The sequence below is a fragment of the Enhydra lutris genome, unplaced genomic scaffold (genome assembly GCF_002288905.1).
Source record: "Enhydra lutris kenyoni isolate GAN:26980312 unplaced genomic scaffold, ASM228890v2 scaffoldscaffold13, whole genome shotgun sequence".
Lineage (NCBI taxonomy): Eukaryota > Metazoa > Chordata > Mammalia > Carnivora > Mustelidae > Enhydra > Enhydra lutris.
Window position 1 is genome coordinate 18,985,872 of NW_019154097.1, and position 23,107 is coordinate 19,008,978.

The 23,107-nt window shown below is 43.9% G+C and overlaps 1 protein-coding gene across 1 annotated transcript in view; it reads right to left on the reverse strand.

Annotated features, from left to right (window-relative positions):
* Window positions 1-23,107, reverse strand: part of LOC111145699 (sushi domain containing 1) — a 142,253-nt gene that overhangs the window by 109,091 nt on the left and 10,055 nt on the right. The window contains exons 2-5 of the mRNA XM_022500821.1: window positions 21,431-21,538; window positions 18,398-18,553; window positions 8,354-8,506; window positions 7,495-7,674 (exon numbers count right to left, since the gene is read on the reverse strand). Of these exons, the coding sequence (XP_022356529.1) occupies window positions 7,495-7,674; window positions 8,354-8,506; window positions 18,398-18,553; window positions 21,431-21,538 (597 nt within the window). The remainder of the gene's footprint in view (window positions 1-7,494; window positions 7,675-8,353; window positions 8,507-18,397; window positions 18,554-21,430; window positions 21,539-23,107) is intronic.

Here is a 23,107-nt window from a genome sequence, read left to right on the forward strand (position 1 = left end):
GCTGAGAAAGGAAAAAAAAAAAAAAAAGACCAATAACGTCCATAAATTGAGGCAGACATCTTGCCAACTGCCAGGGGAATGAATGATAGACCTATTCCACAGGCTGATATTGACTCAAGAAAAGTCTTTCCAGAGAAATAAACTACTAGCTGGAAAGCTCTGGCAGAGGAGCAGAAACAAGTATGAAAACTGAAGAAAATCATATTAAAGTCATTTTAAAGTCATTTCATTTACACAACAATAACAGAAATGTCCCTGTTGTGCCTTAGAGTCAAAGCAGAATTACAGATCACCTAGAAATCGGTGGGGTGGGGCAGGTTGGAAGGGTCCAAATGGTCAGGCAGATTAACACCAGAGTCTCCACTATACTCGTGTTCTGGATCAGATAATTCAGCACTTAGACCTTTACTGTCTTCATCTTCATTTGGAAAAATGTCCCTCTCCCTCCCTTCATGGTAAGCTCTCCATGGGCTATACCTACATCCCATATTTTTAGACTACCCCCTGCAGTCATGTGAGTTATTAATATTCCTATGAATATTAATCTTTGTGACGTGTACCGGTAAGAAATACGGCCTAAGGAATGGGGCTGAATAAATGTAACCTTACGACGGAGTTTCACGTCTTTTATGCCATGTTCGTAATTTGGCCACATGTAGTTAGAGCCTCCTTCCAGGATCATCTGAGCTCTGAAATCCACGTATCATCGATGTGGGGGGTTGGAATCTAGCATCTCGGTATGTGGCAACTTGCACTTAGAAAATGTTATTACGATCATCAAAGGAAAATGGGAGGGTTGTACGATGCCATGAAGCACATTCTCAAGGAGAGCTTATTAACTGCGATGACTAAGCTAATGAGCTCATTAGTGCCAAAAAGTCCACTCACCCTTAAGGCAGCAGAAAACAATAATAATAACAACTTTTTGATCTATTTTGTATTCCCAAGTCTTCCATGAACTTTAGCTTTGATGAACAATGCATTTCCTTCAGATCATATTCATAGAGAAAGCTCACTTGGAAGAAGAAAAAAAAAATTCCATTTCACGTAACAACACTTATTGTCAACAAATAGCATCTGGTATGAAAACAGCTAGAATCTGAAGACTCCAGAAACTGCAGGGGTGACAGGGTAGGTGAAAGCGTGAGTGCTGGAAAGAAAAAAAGAGTTTTCAACGTCTCTCCTGTAAGGATCTTTCATTTGTAGAGGTGATAATGGCTGTTGACGCTTTGAACCGCACATGAATCTTTCTTTTTTACCAAAAGTAACATTAAAACTCTTCATTTTAATGCTCTACTTGTAGGCAGAATACTTGAACTGAAAACTAATAAATTGGGTAATGTGAAAGCTGGAGAATTTTAGACCTTTCCCTTCTATGGTGGGAAGTTTCACAAAGATCTGACATTTTGGTAAGAGACACTACCTGCCACTCCCCGCTAGATCATGACGCTCTCATTACAATGGTGACTATGTAACTGGCACCACCCAGTGCTTTCTACCATTGCTTCTCATTAAATCTTCATAGCAGTTCTACAGGATGGAAACAATCTTATCCCCTTCTACAGAAGGAAACGAGTTGAGAGAAGTTTAGAGCTAGTTCTGGAACTCCCGAGTAGTTTGCCCAAAACTCACACAAGTCTTTCCGATTCTAAGGTTCCCACTTCCCCACCCCGTGGCAGTCTCATAACCAGTATCATGGTTGATTCTGCACACTCCAGTGACTCCGAACATTTGTAAGGGATATATTTTAGTGGCATTTACACTGCAAAAGGATAACACAAGAGATTTGTTGAGTGCAGGCAGGAAATCAATGCAGTCTTCCTAAATGTTTGAAAAGATCAGTATGTGGTGAGGTGCCCAAAATCCATTTCAAACAATTACCTGGAACACAGAAGATAAACACAAGATACGTGACTGCCACTGTGTCCACCCTGCCCCACGGCAGGCACCACGAGTCAATCAGAGCACTCTTTCCTGCTAGGCCTCCATGTGAACCTTCTCCATAGCCTGACCAAAAATCCAGAGAGAGCAGTGCAACAAAACTTCTCCACCGCCCCTCACCTGAATGCCCTAATTTGTGGTCCAACTTACATAAAAACTTTGTCAAATACTCTCAACTTGGCAGAGATGAGATGGGGCTCTACTACAAGAACCTCAAAAGATGAAGAGTTGTCTCCACAATAATACATATTCTTCAGGGCGGGTCCCAGCCCACACCGTGGACTCCCAGGCCCTGAAGCCTTTCCTTGTCGCCTCCCACCTCTAGCACTCACAAGGGTTGCTTCTAACATGGACTCTGCCTTCAAGAAAGTGCTTTGGGTTCTCATATTGATACATAAGCTAGTGACACAAGGTAAGTCACTTTCTCTCTGGTGAGAATGGGAAAGAACACCCCCTATGCATTGTAAATAGAATATATGTGAAATGAGTTCTGAGAACCACCTCAGAAGGCATTTCTAGAGATCAGATGAGATAATGTTTACAGAAAACCTTGTCCACCTTAAAGTGCTGACCACCTTTGGAGAAATCAGGCTCTACTATTCGTAGACTTTAGAAACCATGTCCCATCTTCATTCACCAACTCAAAGGAGAAACTCTGCCTCTGCCAGCAGCCCACAGTGCTGGACCGCTCTCTTTGGAGGGCCACTTGTGTGGATATGGGGAAAACCAGGAGTCAGTCCACGGCCTGGCTTGCACTGAGAGGTCACGCCAAGTGAGAAGCACACGTGAAGATATGGAAGACAAAGTCAGAAGACATAGCATCAGGAAAAGACATGAAGCTTGAGAACTGAAACCAAAGAGGAGGCCCGGGTTTCAGCAAGGCTCAGCCCAGGATAGGCTGGACAGCAGTCTGGGAGCCAACTCGATGCCCGCCATGGTCTGTGCCACCTTTGGAAGAGGATTCGGGTGCTCCCACGGGACTTAGTTATGCTCTTAGGTATGCTGGGCCCTGTACCAGGTGCTAGAGAGATCATGCTGAACAAGACTCCATGGTCACAAGGCTCTTAGATTCACAGTCCAAAAGGAGTGACATAAACCACAAAAATGGTCATAAATAATGTGCTTGCATACTGGGGACTAAGAGAGAGAATGCTATCAGAGGTGACACTGAAGCTGAAACTTGAAAGACAAGAAGGCCCTTGCTATGCCAAGAACAGGGAGACTCCGTGAACAAACAAGTGAATAAGGAAAATGTGGTGTATACACAGAATGGAATATTACTCAGCCTTAAATAAGAATGAAGGTCTGACACCTGCTACAACATGGATGAACCCTGAAGACATTACGTGAAACGAAATAAACCAGACATAAAAAGACAAATATCGTACAAGTCTACATATATGAGGTACCTAGAACACAAATTTACAGTGACGAAAGTAGAACAGAGGTTACCAGGGGCTGGGAGACATAGGAGGGAGGAGTTATTGTTTAATGGGTACAGAGTTTCTGTTTGGAATGATGAAAACATTCTGGAGATAGATAACAGTGATGGTTGGGCAACACTGTGAATTTACTTAATGTCACTGAATGGTATACTTATCAATGGTGGAAATGGTCAATTTTTTATCGCGCGTATTTTACCACAATAAAAAAAAAGTTTAAGGTGGTTGGCCAGTATTATAAGTAACAGGAGAAGCATGTGCAAAAGGCTTGAGGTTGATAAAAGCTTAGCCTGTTGGTTGGGAGAGAATGATGGCAAATGTAACCTGTAAAGAAGCCAAAAAGGCCAAAAACCCTGCTGGCTTCAGAGGCCATGGTTAGGAGTTTGGATTTTGTCTTAGAAGACAGATTTTTTTTTCCCCCCAGAACCCTCCAACTGGTCTACCTCCACTATAAACCAGTCCTCACCACACTCTTACACGGCAAGCAAACTACACGAAGGGAAGAGCACACATCACCTCTTCTCCAGAATCATCCTCCTTCCAGTGAGAACTCATAGCATTTATTCATTCTTCTCACATAATACGTAGGAGTTCACCATTACATCATAGTTCATGATGGACCTGTGTTTGCTCTTCTCCCAGACCCCCGATGGTCTTGGTCACAAGGGCTACAGCATATCTAACATCAGACCTGGGCTCTGGATTGATTGTCGATGACAACACAGTTGAAGAGATTCCTTCACTTTGCTTCTGGCTTGGCTGAATTTTTAAAAATTTAATTTCTTTAGGCTCCCACATACAAACTTGCATCTTTTCTGAAAATGAAAAAAGTCCTACTAAAATAATAGGAAGCACAAACCAGAGACTGACACTGTCTTCTCAAGAGAGCTGATGGACATGGGGGACTGATGTTTCCATAAATCCCTCCCTAAATCAGAAGAGGGAGCCACAGAAGCCCTGGGCATTAGGAGCTCTCCTCCTTGCTTCCAGCGCTCACTTCTGAGGCTCGCTCAGAGGGGGACCCATGTCAAGGGGTCCTGGCCACGGTGGCACACAGAGAAGGCAAACAACAGGGTCTACCAACTGTGCCTTCTCTGATGGGGAAGTCTGTGAAATCGGACACAAAAGCTGTGTCTGTGACACACAGCTGCTCCCTTACCAAGTACCTGTTCCTCAGCAACATGGAAGTTCACAGTTTGCTAGAGTTGTTAATGGAATTCCCAATTCCGGTGGCTTTAGACCTCGGAGCTGAAAATGCAGTGCCGGCTGGCCCACGGCCAGGCTTCTGGAGTCCCAGGGATGATGAAGGGTAAGTAAGAAGGGGTGCTCAGAGGAGCAGACACAGCCTTGAGAAGCTGGTGGCCATGTGGTGACGTGGGGGAGGAGAAGGAGGGTGTCAGAGGCAGACGGAGCCGTTATTAAGGAAGGAAAAAAGAAGTGAATATCTTCCAAATAACAGTTCTTTGGGGAATTTAACAAGTACTCTCCTCCAAATTAACTTTCCCCATTCTCGGTCCAATAATCCAGATGACTACTAGTTCTCAAAGTCACATAAACTCTTTCATTTGGGTTTTCCTATATAAATCCTTAGGGAGTTCTTTGATATGCATTAGGGCACACTTTAATCCAAGTTCTGCATTTTAATTGATCCACTGAAAGATAATGTGAGAACTAAAATGTACTTTTAGAATTTCTTAACCCCCAAGATGACAATTAACTATAAAAATGTGTTTAGAGCCTGAATCACAAATCAGAACAGCACAAGAATTAACTTAGCCAAACACATCACGGAGGTCCTAGCTATGCAGTAAATTCAGTGAAAACTGTTTCCTTTTTTCCAAAATGGAAAAAACAGCGTTGTTACTTTGTCTAAGGCATTTAATATTCTTTCAATAAAGAAAGAATATCATATATTAAAATCATCCTGGATCCCCCCAGTGGAAGTTACCAATGTTAATATTTTGATGTATCACCTTCTAAACTTTCATGAGCATATATGTGCATATGAGCTTTTTCAAAATTAATGTGATGTTATTCATATAATTGATAACTCAGTAATACACTGTTAAGCCTAACCTATGTCAATAAGTATTATTTTCCAATGTAATTTTTATTGGCTACATAATATTCCATTTCATGTACATGCCATGATTTATTTAATTGATTTCCCATTGATAGACATTTGGGATTGTTTCCAATATTTCACTTATAAACAACTATAACTACAGAAAATTATAAATATGAGTGCTTTCTACTTCTCTCCACAAATAAGTTTGAAAATCTGAATAGAATCAATGATTTCCTAGGAATATGTAAATTACCAAAGTGGACCCCAAAAAGGATAGAAAACTTAGACCTGTAAGAATAGGGTTTTTTAAAATAGCCCAAGGACTACCTCTCTAAAAAAGCCACATCCAGATAATTTGCAAGTGAAATCTCCCAAGCCTTTAAAAATTCTATTTAGGGGCTCAGTGGGTTAAAGCCACTGCCTTCGGCTCAAGTCATGATCCCAGGGTCCTGGGATCGAGCCCCACATCGGGCTCTCTGCTCAGCAGGGAGCCTGCTTCCTCCTCTCTCTGCCTGCCTCTCTGCCTACTTGTGATCTCTGTCTGTCAAATAAATAAATAAAATCTTTAAAAAAAAATTTCTATTTATAGTAGTCCAGAGAAGGAAGAAAGAGAGAAATTTTGTCACATTCTTTTTTTTAAATTTAGAATAATACTGATACCAAGCCCAACAACGATGGCATAGAAAAAAGAAAATAAACCAACCTCACTTCTGAATATTAATGTAAAATTTCTAAATAAAGTTTAGCAAATATAATCCAGATAAAAAGAAAAAAAACCAAAGACCCAGAAAGAAGGCTCCATTCCAGATATTAGTTTATAAGATCATTATCAGGAAATCTAAAAATATAACCTTACCATATGACTTGGTTAAAGCAGAAACGTATATGATCACTTGAACATGTCTAAAAGATGTAATAAACGTAACTCATTTCTGAATTTTTTAAGCCCCAGTAGAGTGAGACTAGATAGAGGCTTCTTTAAGATTATGTCATGCCAGGGGCACCTGGGTGGCTCAGTGGGTTAAAGCCTCATGCCTTCGGCTCAGGTCATGATCTCAGGGTCCTGGGATCGAGCCCCGCATTGGGCTCTCTGCTCAGCGGGGAGCCTGCTTCCATCTCTCTCTCTGCCTGCTTCTCTGCCTGCTTGTGATCTCTGTCAAATAAATAAATAAAATCTTTAAAAAAAAAAAAAAGATTATGTCATGCCAGGGGCACGTGGGTGGCTCCGACAGTTGATCATCAGACTATTGGTTTTGGCTCAGGTCATAATCTCAGTGTCCTAGGATCAAGTGCTGTGTCATGCTCTGAGCTCAGCACAAAGTCTGTTTGAGATTCTCTCTCCCTTTCGCTCTGCCCCCTCCCCTCGACATGCACACATGAGCCTTCTCTTTCTCTCTCTCAAATAAATAAATAAAATCTTTAAAAAAAAAAAAAGAATACAACTTCTGAAACCAGAATTTCTGGGTTCAAGTTCAGCTCTATCACTAGCTACATGACCTTGAACAGATTACTTCATTTCTCCATGCCTCATTCTCCTCATCTGTAAAATGGGATAATAACAGTACATACTCCTAGGGATCCTGTAAGGATTGATTGAGTCAATTGATATAAAGTGCTTAGAACAGCACCTTGCACATGACTCTGGGTCAGTGTGCATAAGAATATAAGTAGAAATCCATGTCAAAGAGCCAAGACCATGAAAGCATTAATGAAAAACTAAAACCACTGCCATGAAAGTCATGAATAAGGACACTCAAAGTCAACACTACTATTTAACTTTTTGTTCTGAAAGTACTAACCAAGTGGGTTGATCACGAGAAACCTAACTTACAAACGTAGAAAAATAAAAGATGGAATTATCATGATTTGCCAATACCTATTCCTGAAAATACCAAGAGAATCAACTAGAATGCCTCTTAGAGACAACAGGAACTTACTGGATCTATTTAATTCATTCACCACCCTAAAGAGAAATTCAGAGAGAAATACGAAAACAATCTTAAAACGACAGAAGCTGGGATCCTGGACCTTTTGAAAACTCACCTTGGCAATGTAACTTTGGGGACTCCCACGTGCCCAAAGCTGTGCAGCTTGAAACTGTATCTTCCAGGTCACTGAAAAATCCTTCTTTGCAAGCATAGCGCACCTGACTGCCAAGCCTGGAAGTGTAATTTCCGACGATAAGGCCATCTGGGACCTCAGGAGGGAGGCCACAGTCTATTTCTGAAAATAAATGAACGTCAAATTCATTACTATGTGAATATGAATTTACAAAACTCATCATCTCTCTCCACCTCTACCCCATCGTCCCCTTTCCCTCCACACACATGCACATCTGAACAATATTTTACATAGACTGGTTCATTTCCATTTTGACTTCTGGGCATGTTTCCAGTGACTGTCTCTATTCAATCTTCTGGCCTTCCATCAGTAATAACATCTACACAGACACAAAGCTGATGGGATTTAGCAGTCAACCCTCACTAATTCACACTAGTTAAAGAGAAGTCTAGCCCAGTGGAGTAAAACATTTGAATTGCAAAACACCTTCAGATATATACGGCTTTGTAATTTTCAGAGTCATTTTTCTATTGCTGGTCCTTAAGAGGGCAGCTATGTTTACTATATAAAATCATGTTTCGTGGGAGAATATCTACTAACTGGTAAAAATCCCGGAAGTTTACCAAGTGTAGCTTTTTTTTTTTTTAAATCTAAGATAGCCAGCCCCTTTTACCCTGTAATATTGACTTTACTTAATAGGTTGTACAAATGTGCAAAGGAACAGACAATCTCCACTCATATCCCCAACACAGGCCCCACAGACACAGGTTCCGAGCAGAAGAAAGTCATCTGAGAGCAGAATCCCACTTTCAGAAAGCTCCCTTCTTTGGCAAACACCCACCTGTGCATGACGTGGTGTCTCTGGCCGGGTGGAAAGGTTCGGGCCCATTCTCTGGCAAGTATCCATCCATACAGTAGCATTTGAAACTTCCGTAAGTGTTCACACACCGTCCTCCTTGCCTGCACAGGCCGGAAATCTCACACTCATCGATGTCTTGAGACCCAGATATAAGAAGGGAGAGAAAAAACAATAAAAAGGGAAACACAGGGACACAGGGGCATTGGAACAGCCATTTCTCACATTCTCAATCTACCCTTGCAAAAAAGGATGCATTTGTTTGCGAGGGCATCATGAGTTTTATTTCATTCTTCAAAGGTTATTTTCATATACCCTTTCTTTATGCCACCAGTACTAAAAGGTGCTCAATAAATCCTTGTCAATGTTGTTTTGGGAATTTACAAAAACCAACAACTATCACCAACCCGCTGACACCCAACAAAAAGAGCCCCAGAGAAGCATGCTGAAAAAAATTCAATCACTACAAAATAAGGATGGCCTCTACCTCATACCTGAAGATACCTGAAGGATGGGGCCCCTGGGAGGCTTACTTAGTCTGTTAAGTGTCTGACTCTTGGTTTTGGCTCAGATTGCGATCTCAAGGTCATGAGATCAAGTCCCTTGTCAGGCTCCTTGCTGGGCATGGAGCCTGCTCAAGATTTTCTCTCTCTCCCCCTCTGCCCCTCTCTTTAAAAAAAAAAGGAAAGAAAGAAAGAAAGAAAGAAAGAAAGAAAGAAAGAAAGAAAGAAAGAAAAACCTGAAGTAGAACTCCAAATATAAAACAATTTAAACCAGAGTGAAAAATGCTTTCTAGCTCATGACCACAGGGTAAGTCAGGTAATAAGAGGAAAATTCAGAAGGGTCTCACTAATTTTATCAAGATTACAAGAACTTAAGACAAGCTTTGAGAAGAAAAATACATGCCCGTTGGCAGACTTTTCTCCTTGACTAAAGACAGCCCAAAGTATCAGGTACAGCAGTAAAAACTGCATAGTAATTCAGAGACCGGAGAAGAAACCTCTCTGCCAGTTAGTGGATTTTCCCCCCAGAAATGACTTAGAGAACAAAATAAAAACTGTAGGAATGCCATCAGAGCCATACACACACCAATTTCACCAAACAAAACAAAACAAACAAAAAAACCTTAAGTTAAATGGGACTATTCTCAGGACACTTGCAAGAACCATGGTGGGGGGCAGGGGGCAGGGGAGCCAAGAACAGGGAATAGCAAGACTGAGGAAAACCTGGTTGTTACCGGGCTCTGGGATTTTAAAGGCTGGTAATTTTGGAAGGACCACTATAAAGTGGCCAATATTCTATTCTGCCAGATGAAGAGCATTTTGTTTTGTTTTGTTTTCTAAAACCTACTAACACCATAGTTTCACAAAAGAAGGAAGAAAATATCAGAACCCTTTTAAGTTTTGTTTGTGACTTTATCAAAACTTACTATACTTTCCTTTTTGTTTGCATTTGGGTCTTGGACCAATGAACTCCTCATCGCTCACTGATCATTGTTAAGGAGGCAGCAATTACTGTAACTGCTGAAAGAGCCCACACAAGCTACCAGTTCTGATCAACGTACATCTCTAATGCAGTAAACTTCGGGGAAAATCTGGGAGATCATCTCTAAAGATGGTTGGTCATTTCTTGGGGATTCAAGAGTGGAATCCATTCCCCCTCCCCGTGGGCTGGTCTAGAGGCTCGCTTTGGACAACAGAAGGCAGCAGAAATTAACGCTGTGCCTTTTGTGAACCTGATCTGGGAGACGACTGGCAGCTTCATCTCTCCCTCTGTTGGCATACAGTGGCCATGCTGTAAGGAAATCCAAGCTATCATGCCTGGCAGAGAAGTCACTCAGGGGATAGCCTAAAGATGAGACATCACGTCAAGAGAGAGGCCCCCTGGAAAACTAAGGTGTCCTGACAGTCAGCATTAAGGCCCTAGAATGTGAAAGAGGCCTTCTTTTACCTACCAGCCCAGCCCAGCCATATGAGTTGTTTCCATATGAGTGAGAGAACCACCCAGCCATGGAATTGTGAGTAATAATAAATTGTTGTTACAAGCCATGAAATGGGGTGGGGGGGTGGGGCAGGGGGCAGGGAGTACCATTATGCAGTAATAGATGACCAAAACACTCTTGACATATGAAGAGATGCAGAAGTCCAAATAAAATTAAGAGGATACTGGGTGTAAAGATTACTTAAAAATAAAATCTTCAAAAAAAAAAGGGGGGGATACTGCAATCAATGAAAAAAGGGGAACTTCTGAAAAACACAATGAGAACTTGGAAATTAAAAATAAACTGTGGGGGGCGCTTGGGTGGCTCAGTTGGTTAAGCAACTGCCTTCAGCTCAGGTCATGATCCTGGAGTCCTGGGATTGAGTCCTGCATCAGGCTGCCTGCTCAGTGGGCAGTCTGCTTCTCTCTCTGATCCTTTCCCCTCTCATACTCTCTCTCTCACTCTCATTCTCTCTCAAATAAATAAACAAAATCTTTTTCAAAAGTGAAAAAACAAAATGTGAATGCCAAAAATAAAAACCCAATAGAGGCTCTGAATAATAGGTTGGTCGCTGCTGGAAAATAAATTTGCAAATTCCAACTTGAAGAATTTGCAAAAAACACATAGAAAAGGAAATTATATGAGACAGAAGCTATAGGACAATAGACAACATAAGGACAGATCCAAAATATGGGATATTCACTTAAAAGAAATTGCAAAAGGCACCCGGGTGGCTCAGTCATTTAAGTGTCTGACCCTTTGTTTCAACTCAGGTCATGATCTCAGGGTCATGGGACTGAGCCCCAAGTCAGGCTCCCTGCTCAGCACAGAGTCTGCTTGAGATTATCTCTCCCTCTGCCCCTCCCACTTGTGCTCACTCTTTTTCTCTCTCCCTCTCTCTCTCTCTCTCTCTTTCTCTCAAATAAATAAATAAATCTTAATTGAAAATTAATATCAAAGGGAAAATTTCCTCTGCTTATGTATTCACATCCAAAGCACCTTTTGAGGTGACAGGCGTTAATGTTGAAAAATGAAAGTCATCTGAGTTTCATGGGATAAAAGAAAAATCTATGAAAAAAGAGAGAAAGGAATTGTAATCTTGAAGAAAAGAAAACCAATCTGACCTAGGACTTCTTGTCTGAGACACCAAATACTAATGGAATATTTATAGAGTTCTAAGGAAAAAGGAGCAAGACATAGTACTATATTTAAGTCAAGGTATGACATTTTAGAACATGAAGGATCTCAGAAACTATACTATTGACATTTCTTTTTTTAATCTTTTTTTTTTTTTTTCTTAGCAGATTCCATACCCAGCACAGAGCCCAACGTGGGGCTCAGACTGAGAACTGTGAGATCAAGACCTCAGCCAAGATCAAGAGCTGGAAGCTCGACCAACTGAGCCACCCAGGCAACCCTTGACATTTCTTTTCTGAAAAAGATTTTGAAAAACATCCAAGCCAGCAAAAAACATCAGAATAAAGAACGTCAAGAAGGGAAACATAATTAAAAACGATGACAACAACAAAGACGTAAGAAACGAAACCAATAAAAACTCAGTTAAACAACTGATAACAGGGCACCTGGGTGACTGTCAGTTAGGCGTCCACCTTTGGCTCAGGTCATGATCTCAGGGTCCTGGCATCGAGCCCCGCATTGGGTTCTCTGCGCAGCGGGTAGCCTGCTTCCCCCTCTCCCTCTGTGCTCTCTCTCTCCCCGCCTCAAATAAATAAATAAAATCTTTTAAAAAAAAACACAGCTGTTGATATAAAATCATGGGCTTTTGGATAATAGTTAACAAAGGATTCTTAAAATCTAAAGCATAGGAAATAAAATCAATCTCAATCCAGCACAAACTTTAGAGATGATTTCAACCCTGCAGGATCCAGCATGTGTTCCTAGAACGGGATCTATCATTTCAGCTTATCAAGATTCTGTATTCCAAGGGTGGGGGTTGTAAAATGTGGACATATACCTTTGTCACAGTAATGATCTTCCAGCCTGCCCATCTGCCCCAGGCTCTTCAGAAGACAGTGAGTGGGAATAAACGGATTTTTCAGTAGAAACAGGCGGTACCAGTACCACAGGGCAAAAATGTGGCTAGGTAGCAATGGTAGGGAAAAGAGAGTTTCTAGATACTGATCAGCTCTTCATGAGTCACCACAGTCATTAATCAGCCTGCTTTGTGTCCAATCATTGAACAACCTAATAACAATGATTGTTAGAACGAGCGCTGATCCAGATGACTCCTGTGTGTCATCTGGCACAGGCCAGCCACTGTTCTAAACCCTTCATTACTTATTACTAATTATTTTCATCTTATTCCACACAATAACCCCATGAGCTAGATGCTATTATTCTCCCCATTTTACAGCGGAAGTAGCTGAAACACAGAGTGAGTAAGTAACGACACTAAAGTCAACACAGGTTAAGTGGTGAGAAAGCCACACTTGGAAACCAGGCATGTAGCTCCAGGACCACACCCTTAGCCACTGGTCACACCGTGTCTCCTGTTACAGTTGCACTATACCATCAGCCGATCAATAATTCCATCTTGTCCACAGACAATATCAAAGAAATCCATTGTCTTCATGAAGTCCAGAAGCACCTAGCATCTTTCCCTGAGATCGGTGACGTCATTCTGACTTTTAATGCCCTGCTACCTCTTAATGCTCACAAACCGTCTCTTTTCTAACCTATTCTAGAATCTTGGCTGCATAAACATGGTAAGCTCATTAGAATAACTTCTCCATGTTGTGGATTCCATGGGGTCTACCAAGGTCATAACATGTTTGCTTGGGAAGGAAAAACGTTCTGAGCAACTGAGCAACCTTATTAACAAGCCTAAGTAATCGAGGGGGAAATTTTCCCTTGTCCCATTGTATATACCAAACTATTTAACTTTATCCACAGCCAAAACAATTCCTTGCCAGAAAGTAGCAAAACCGAGCAGGACACGCTGACCTGGTCCCAGGGCCCCGATGTTCTATATATACTCTTTCCATCTAATAGCCTGGGCTTGAAAGTCAAACAGACCCTTGAGAACTGACTCTGCTACTTATTAGATGTACTCAGGTCTGTTCCTTAACCTTTCTAAACCACTTTTGTAAAATGAAGCTAATTAAGTTGGCTAATACGTGAATAGGCCTTGCCTTTCTACAGACTCCATTCTCCCTGGAGCACAAGCCACTCCTTCAGAGCCTGCACCTAACCCTCAGTGTGACCATGAGCCAAGCCCTCCCACACACACATACACAGACTCTCCTGGGTTTCTTGGCTGTGGTCTGGGGAGAGGCCCCGTGGCTTGTCCCCCAGGATCGGAATCCTCTTGGACAGAATCCGAAAATGCATCTGGAGGACCCTTAGCTAGAACAGGAGGGTCAAAGAAACAAGGGTTTAGCTTTGGCGGGCGTACCCGAGGGGCAAGTCTCTGAAGGCCCCTTTACACACAAGCTCTGGCCTGGAAATGCCTTTAAAACCTGAAGGCTCAGAACGGACTCAGTGATAAAAGTACATGGAAGAATTTTCACATAAATGAAAATGCTCTCACAGCCTGTTCTTCTCCCTGTAGCCAACTAATTACTAGTTCCTTCGACTCCATGCAGGGAAGACGAAAATGACTTCCTCGCATCTTGGAAAGTAACGTTACTGCTTTTTTCCTACCCTCTTGCCTACCCAATGCCAAGTTCAGCTAAGAAGCCTGCATCTTAAGAAGCCACAGTTACTCAGAGGGACACAAACATCCATTTAAAATCAAGACGGTTAAATTCACATCATTCGTTGCTAATGTCCAGTATTGGCAAAGATGTGAAGAAATGAAGACCTTCGTGAAATGATCAGCGAGAGAGAATATTGGTGTGAACTTTTTGGAAGACAATCTGGCAAAATGTACTGAAAAATAACAATATGTAGGTATACCTTTGATACAAAAATTATTTTCCAGAATTTATAACAAGGAATAATTAATTATCTGTAGAGATGTAGGTACAAGGATGTTCACTATAGCATTTCTTATGATAGCACACACACACACACACACACACACACACACACACAAAATATAACAAGCAGGAAAACAACCACAAGAAGGGAAAAACTAATCAGTTAAGTAACACAGTACAGCCACATAATAAATTCTGTGTAGTTGATACATATAAGGTAGGAGACCATATCTAAGATCATGCTCAGAACAAAGGACCTGAACTGAAAGGGTTATCCATTTCCTTCACAATCTTGCCAAAGCTGCTACTTTGTTTAGGAAAATCTACTTTATAGATGCCTCAAAGCTCCTGTCCCAGTTATTCCTCCCAAAACTTTAAACTAGTGGAGCAAAACAAGAACCATGTGTGCATATTTTACTACACTCAATAAGGCCTTGGGAAGGAATCTGGGATCCCTATATCCTAGAGCGAGAGGAAGCCAGAGGCAAGAGTGAAGTGTGGGGGCACCTGGGTAGCTCAGTGGGTTAAGCTTCTGCCTTCAGCTGAGGTCATGATCTCAGGGTCCTGGGAATGAGCCCTGCACTGGGCTCTCTGCTCAGCAGGGAACCTGCCTTCCCCCCTTCTCTCTGCCTGCCTTTCTACCTACTTATGATCTCTCTCAAATAAATAAATAAAATTAAAAAAAAAAAGAGTGAAGCGTGGGAGATGTTCACATGTGCAGGAGCTCAGGCATGCCCTTTCACTCCCAAAGAGAAACAACGGTGCCTTAATCAAAGCCTCTTGCATTTAAGGGAAGGATGCTTTCATTTAGCCATCTTCTGATTCAGAATCTTTGGCATCTCTCTCCTTCCTGGGAGCTGGAGCTATAGCGGGGGCCTGAAGCCATCACCCACCAGGATTAGAGACGTGACTAAGCAGGAGTCCAGGGGACTCCACAGGGAAAATAGTCAGGAAGCTGTTGGATACGAGCAATGCATTGTTGCGTGCAGCAGTAACTCCCCAGCCCACTTTTCCTTAGGTTTATCTGTCCTTGTTGCTTCCTTGTTTCAGAGTAGTAAAACATGACACTTGTGGAATAAAACACAGCTAAAACAAAGGATTAGGATTTGGGGAGCAAAATCCCATTTGGAAGGAGCACTGGGAGGAACCTCAAACAGCAGCAAGTCCATTGGGCAATATCCCACACAGAGCAGAATCCCGGCGGGACTACACGTTGTGTCGGAGCCCGCAGCGGGCCACTCCAGGACCAAAAACAACAGGCAGCCCAGAAGCTTGAGAGCAAAGGCTCACACAGAGAACGGACTCCTGACCTGGGAGAGAAACCAACAGACGTCTTGGCAGGGGTAGGGATTGACATCTAGCAATGATGGTGTTTAACTTCACCACAGGCAGACTATGTGATACAGGCTCTGAGCAGAAGGTCCTGGAAACTGATGAATGGCAACGCATTTACTCCCTCTGGGAAGTAAAATTTTTCCTTCCTTTTTCCCCATTTCCTAGTTAAGGCTGAAATGCTGTTACACTTCTCTAGGAGAAACGGCATCAGGCCTTTGATACTGCAGGAGATGAGCTGAATGAAAAGAAGGCTGCAGCCGCCATCAGACTAGAGAGGGATTCCCAACACCTGGGGAATTCAAAGGCGCACAAAACGCATTTTGCAATTCTCAGCAGACGTGGTAGGGCCATGGTAGGGCCTCCTTTGGAGTCAGGCTGGTAGGGAGATGACAGCCCCAGGCCTGCTCCCACACCAGCATCATCTCTCTCCCACCCTCCTCACATTTGAAATGCCACAGAGCATCTCCCTCGGCCAAGTTTCTGGGAGCCCCAGAACTTGTCTGGGGCAGCCCTGGGGGCCAGGTGCAAGCTCTCTGGAACTAGAGCCCTCTCATGGGTGACATCCAAAGAGGCCCACCGGCAAGCAGCTCCTGAATCTGGCTCGGACTCTGAAGAGTCCAACCAACACCCGGTCGCAGGAGTTCTTGCAAGTCAGGAACCAGGATTCACATCCTGTGGATCCAGACAAACACCAGATAACCCGATACCCCAAAACGTGCTAAGCCTCAGTGGACAGGAACAGTCCCCGCTGTTCCCGTGGCAACTGTGATGCCAAGAGACACTCAGTATCATCGAGAAAAGTCACCCATCAGCTTTTACAAAGTGATAACCAGAGATCTCAAAAGGAGAGGTCACGAGAATGATTGCCCACAGATACGGGTCTTCTTTTGAAGTGACAGAGGTATTCTGAAACTAGATAGTGGTAGTTATTGCACAACTTTGGGAATATACTAAAAAGCACCTTAACAGAGTGAATCTGATGGTATGTGCATTATATCTCACTTAAAAAAAAAAAGTCACTAAATAATTACAAATGGAAGACAGAGAAGAGCTGAGATCAGGATTTTGTTCCAGGAAGACTGGTTCTTATTAGGCTGACATCTGTTTGGCCCTTGCACAAAATATTTCTTTCTTCTTCTCCTCCTCCTTCTTCTCTCCTCCTTCAAATTTTTTTTTTTTTAAGTCAGATGCATCTTTGGGAAGGTGAGTGATAGATACAGTGATAAAAGTTTTCCCCCAGCAAACTCTTGCAGCCTTGAAAACACGATTTTCAGTATCACGTCCTCCAGAAAGTTCCCTGATTCCTTCCCCACTTTCAAGATAAGAGCCCACATGGATTCCAGATTCCCTAAGTGTCCTTTGCTCACCTATGACTAACACTTTATACTGAAATTAGCTATGTGCTATCACCGGCCCCTGGCACCGCCTTGGCTCAAGGGAGCTACAGGAGAAATGTGTCTTGGGATGAACAGAACATCCTATCATCACCTTGTCAGGTTTTTTAAAAATGGGCACGTGACAGGATGAGCACTGGGTGTTACACTGAACTGATGAATCACTGAACATTATATCAAAAACCAATGATGTACTATACCTTGGCTAACTGAATTTAAATTAAAAAAAAATTTTTAATTGATATGTTGTTTTTTTAACGCATCTAATTTAATTCTGCACCATTGCACTTCGGCAATCATACAACAAGCCATTTGCTACCGAAAACAACAGTATATCATAAAATGTTTTCTCTGAGGGAACAGGCTTCGTTGAGACCAAGAATAAATCAAGTGGACCCCATGAGGGATTTTTTTTTACCTCAGTGCAGGTCAAGAGGGAGAATGAATCAGAGCATCGGAATCTGTGCTTTCCGGTGGGTAAGGAGATAAAACAACGTTCTCCTTTCCCTTTTCCCTGAAAACCTTTCAATATCACAAAGCTTTTAAGCAGAGTCATTAAGTCTATGCAAAACCATCGCAGAACCTGCAGTCTATTCCTGCCTTTCCTCTTCCTCACCGTTCCCAGATTTTCTTAGAAAACCAAAGAGCTACAATGTCATGACATGCTGTAACATGGAGTTCGGCCAAGAGTTTCAGGGTTCCGTGAAAATTAGGATTTTGCCCACCCACTGTATTCACCCAACATGTGCCCCAAGCTTCAGAGTGGCTGAGATCGAAAACATGGCCCTCCTCACCCAGCGGAATCTCTGAGACGCAAGCCCCGTCTCTCACCAGGGACCACTCAGAGCTCCCAGAAGCCAACATCACAATGTCCACCCCCTGGTCCTTTGATGGGCCGTGTGCACAGTGCCAGAGTCACCACAAGAACACCCCAGCTGGGGTTCCAGAAACACCATCTCTGAGAGCCCCTCCTTGTTTGGTAGAAAAATGTTCAAACGCACGGAACAAGAGAAACACAGAAAGCATATGCCAGTGAACTCCCAAGACCCACCCCCCAACACCTGCTCACAGTCTGTCATTTAAGACCCCTTAGAGATCGTAATAACACTAGATAGCTCCTGATACCGCTAGATGCTTCAGCACGCGTCTCCCAAAACGAGAATGTCATCCCCAGTATTACAATGCCGTGACGCTAGCTAACAGAAGGAACAGGAGTTTCCTAACACTCACTAATACTCAGCCATGTCCCAAACTCCCCCCATGGACCTTCTGCAGGGAGAGTCCCTCCCTGAAACCACGCCCAGTCCCAGCCTGGCCCTCTCCCTCCTCCACACGCCAGACACTGTCCTGCCATCACCGCAGCCCCCTCCTTGAGTACCTGTGCAAAATGTGCCGTCATTGGGAATGAATGTTTTGTTGTTGTTTGTGGCTCGATATCCTTCTAGGCAAATGCAGTAAAAACCTCCGAGTGTGTTGTGGCAAGATGTGTGGTTTCCGCAGACCACGGTGGCTCCAAACTGGCACTCGTTTTTATCTGTTGATACATTGAGACAACGCACAGAAAGGGCTATCAATCCATACCACGTCCAAAAACCCAGACTGTCCTCCTGGGCTACAGACCTGGGAGCTGCTATTCTGTGACAACATCCCAAGGGTCTCCTCACGATGCTTCTCAGTCTGCAGGGCGTGGGTCCCCCACAGTCGTGTGCCAGGCATATATAAAACCACAAGAGAGGGGCACCCAGGGGACTCAGTCGGGTAAGCAGCTGACTCTTGATTTAGGCTCAGGTCATGATCTCAGGGTCATGAGACCGACCCCCAAGTTTCTCTCTCCCTCTGCGCCCCCCATCCCCCCACACTCATCCTCTCTCTAAAATAAATAAATCTCTCTAAAATAAATAAGATCTTTAAAACACACACACAAACAAGAGAAATCCAGCGTCTTAGTCTGAACATTCATCTTATTTGAAGATTGGGAGAAGGGGTTGCACATTCCCACATTGACCGTGTTCATCTGTCATTATATACTGCTCCAGCTCTGTCTTCCAAGCTGCGGGTTGTGATTCTTTTTCCATCTCTTCACACTCAAGAAGACCTTGTGAAAGAAACACACCCAGCAGCACCCCATTTCCAGCTCAGCCAGCCACACTCTCTTGCTTTTCTCATGAAAGGCAGAGTAGGACAATCTTGCATCCAGTGAATAACCGGAAAATTTGTTACTTCGGAGTTACCAGGAAACGCAATGGAATTAGTGCTTAAGCCTCATCCGGGAGCAGAGCTGATATTGCGGCAGGAACAGCTCCTGCTAATCGTCAACGACCCACGTGAATAATATTAGTCACCCCGTGAGGAGCTGAGGTAGAGGATGCGGGTGAGTCCACAGAAGCCTGCCCTGAGCATTTTTAATGCAGTCATCGGACATAGGTGTTGAATGAAGGTAAATTACCCTCCTGGTTCTGTCCTGCAGCTCAGGGCTTGGCAAACTTTCTGTGAAGGGCCGTCTCCAGTGGCAAGTGCTCACCCATGCTTTTAGAGCACAAAGTAGCCACAGACCATAAGCAAACAAATGAGCAACGTTGTCTTCTAATAAAAGTCTATTTACAAAAACAGGCAGGCCAGCCTCTGCTCACTCTGGCCTGGCCTTACCAGCAGAAGAACTCCTGAGACCAATTTCTTATGCATTCTTTCAGAGCTGATCTCTGCCGCTGGTTGTTTTGTTTGGGGGGGGGGGGTGTCATCAATTTATGCACTGGAGTTTTTCTGATTGTTATTTAGTGTTTGACTATAGCATGGGTTTGCCTCTCACAATTGCACTCAATTCCTGCTGCCTCAAAAGTACCCTTCCCAAAATCCGGCTTTCCTTTTTTTTTTTTTTCTCCCTATTTTCCTTACAGGTGTTATCTTTTTGGAAATGTCACTGAAGATGGAACACAGCTCATGGTTAACACTGTCTATGGTGTGATCTGCACGGGAGCAGGGAGAGACAGCCCTCAAGCTACCGCCTGGCCAAGTGTCCAGCCCAGCTGATGAGCCCTGCACGGGGCTTTTGGACACCAGTCCAGCCACCCATAAGATGCTGCATTCCTGTCCTCGGCTAGCGTTTCTGAGACAGGTCTCCCCAGCAGGCTTCTCCAGAAGGGACAGTGGGTTTGTAGAGAATTCTAAATTTCTGAGGCCCCTTGACTGCAGACCACGTTACAGCATGCAGGGCACGCAGGTAATGTCACCTGTGACCCGTGGTGTGGTCTCAGCAGGCCACATACTGGCGTAGGCAGTGTCTAGTGTCTGAGAGCAAGTACCACATAAATCAATAAGCCCCTTCCTCCCATTAAGAGAAGCTTCAATTCAGAAGTCAAGGGGCAGTCAAGAGTGAGGCGGGCTTCTGCAGGCGGGGGACCGCCTTCGGGGAAGGAGCAGAGAAAGCTGTCTGTGCTCATTTCCCACCTCACTTCCAAGCCCCTGCTAGCGAGCTGTGGGAGGAGAAGGATTCGAGAAATGCCCCAGGAACCTCAGACTGCAGGGCAGCCACAATTCTCCTGGGCTCTCTCCCAAAGAGAGAGGGTCCAAGGGGGGCACAGATCCAGCCTGCAGGAATGGGCCATGGTGTGTGACTGGGAGAGGGTGTATCTGTGAAGTAGAATATGACTTTTGGAACTGGGAATTGTTACTACTCTTTAGGAAGAGGAAACCCAAAGATATCACAAGGCTGTCTACACAGTCAGTGCACAGCCGCAAGGCAAACTGTCAATATTCGTAGTGCACATAACAAGGTTGCTGGGAGGACAGTGTGGTTCTCCTAACATTCACTCTGAGAAACGTTGAGCCCGGATACTGCTCGAGTCTCACACTGGAGGCCATGAAGCCAAAAAATTACCTTAGATCCTTCCTAAAGGCCTCTGTATTCCTTTAAGCCACTCAAGACCCCAGTGGGCAAGAACTCCAAAAAATCTGGAGGATAAATTCTGGGAGACATAAGACTCAAAGCAATACTACTTCATCAATTAGCCCAAAAGTCCAATAGGCGATTGTGTTTTGTTTCTCCTTGGGGTACGAATGCAAATCATCTTACATCGAAACAACCAGGAGCAATTAAGGAAGGCAATATTTACTCAAGTTGTTAAGTTAAACTCGGGACTTGAAAACAGATTTCAAATTTGCGTTGGGCCAGAGAATTTCCAGAGACTCAAGTTCAATGACCTTTAACACGGAAGATACTTCCTTGCAAACGCCCCAGACAGGCTATACCCAAACACTAAAACAAAGGCCTATTATAATGGACAGGACTTCCTGTGATGAAAACAGGTGAGTGAGCAAAGCGACAGTCTTCCCCACAAGGACATTAGCTCTTTAACACTAGAGAATCTCCTTACTTGACCCCACTTTCCAACTTCACCCAAGAACCAGAGCTTACCCATACAGTAAGTTCTCCCGTTGCCCACGAATCCGTATTTGCAGACACACATCTTCATCCCTTCGGCTTGCCTGCAGGTAGCGTGTTCATGGCAAGTGGCGCAGACATCTAAACCAGAATCATAAATCATAGATTACAGGAAAAGAAAAATGCGATCGCCTCCTCTGGACAAGCCACAGTTTGGGTAGTAGACATTTACAACGGAGAACCGGAAGTGGAACAGCCGAATGATAAAAGGCATATCTGACCCCATCCTTAAAAACCTGCAACGGCTACTCACTGCCCACAGAGAGAAGTACAAAATACAAACAGTATTTTGTACTTTTTGTACAAAAAGTACAAAAATACCTCGACCTGCCATCAAACCTCTTAACAGTCTGACTCTAAGCCAACCCCTAGCCCAAGCCTCACTGTTCTCAAACGCAAACCACACACAATATTCTCTAGGCAGGAGACTGATGACTCTTTCTCACACATGCCGTCCCCTGTCCTACTTCATGCCCTGGTCATGATGTTCCCTTTGAGGAAGGGAAATGCCTATCTCCTTCTCTGTCCAGCTAGCACCCATTCCTACTTGAAGACTCACCTTAAACCCATATTCTCCCTGGTGTCATCCCCATTACCCTGTTCTCGTGGAAAATTTAATCCCTCTGTGCTCTGCTAACACTTGCACATTCCCACATTGGCCGTGGTCATCATTATATACGGTTCCCGCTCTGTCTTCCAGGCTGCGGGACTTCGTCATTTGCCCCTATATTGTCAGGGCACAGTATAAACATCCAAGGCACTTTTACTGAGTGACTGGATAAAGGAACTTGCAGTCCTACTTGCCACAACTCAAAAAGCAAGTGGAAGGGAGAAGAACTCATCTGTCTCTTACCCCATCTGTGTTTCTTTTAGGGAAAAAATGAAGGTGCTTAAAATGTCAGTGAGATGAACAGCCGGGTCCCAGCCGGATGACCAGATCCAATTACTTCGACAGGCAGCAGAGATGTGGGAGGCTAACACACACAAACCTACTAGAGGGGGACGGGTACATGGCCCAAGGTCAAGCAAGGACTTCTACCTGAGGCTCTGTGGGGTATCATGTTGTCCTCTCAGTGTCTGTAATTTCAGGAGGGGCCCCGGTCGGGAGAGTCAGCGTGGAATTCCATCTCAGTCTTGGCCCCATGACTACCCAGGGAATAAACACTCAGCCCTCGGGTTGCTCCAGGCAACTGAGACAGGGGGATTTCCAAGTACAGACAGCCCTGACTTACAATGGTTCAACTTACAATCTTTCGACTTGACAATGGTGCAAAAGCAATACACATTCAGTAGAAAGCATACTTCAAATTTTTAATTTGGATCTTTTTTTTTTTTTTTAAAGATTTTACTTATTTGACAGAGAGAGAGATCACAAGTAGAGAAAGAGAGAGAGAGAGGAGGAGGCAGGCTCCCTGCCTAGCAGAGAGCCTGACGTGGGACTTGATCCCAGAACCCTGAGATCAGGACCTGAGCTGAACGTAGAGGCTTAACCCACCGAGCCACCCAGGCAGCCCCTTGAATTTGGATCTTTCCCCAGGCTAGGGAGATGAGGTGTGATCCTCTCTCAGGAAACCAGGCGGTGGCAGCCAGCTCTAGCTCTAGCCAGTCAGGCGATCACAGGGGCAGACACCCGGTAAATTCACAACCGTT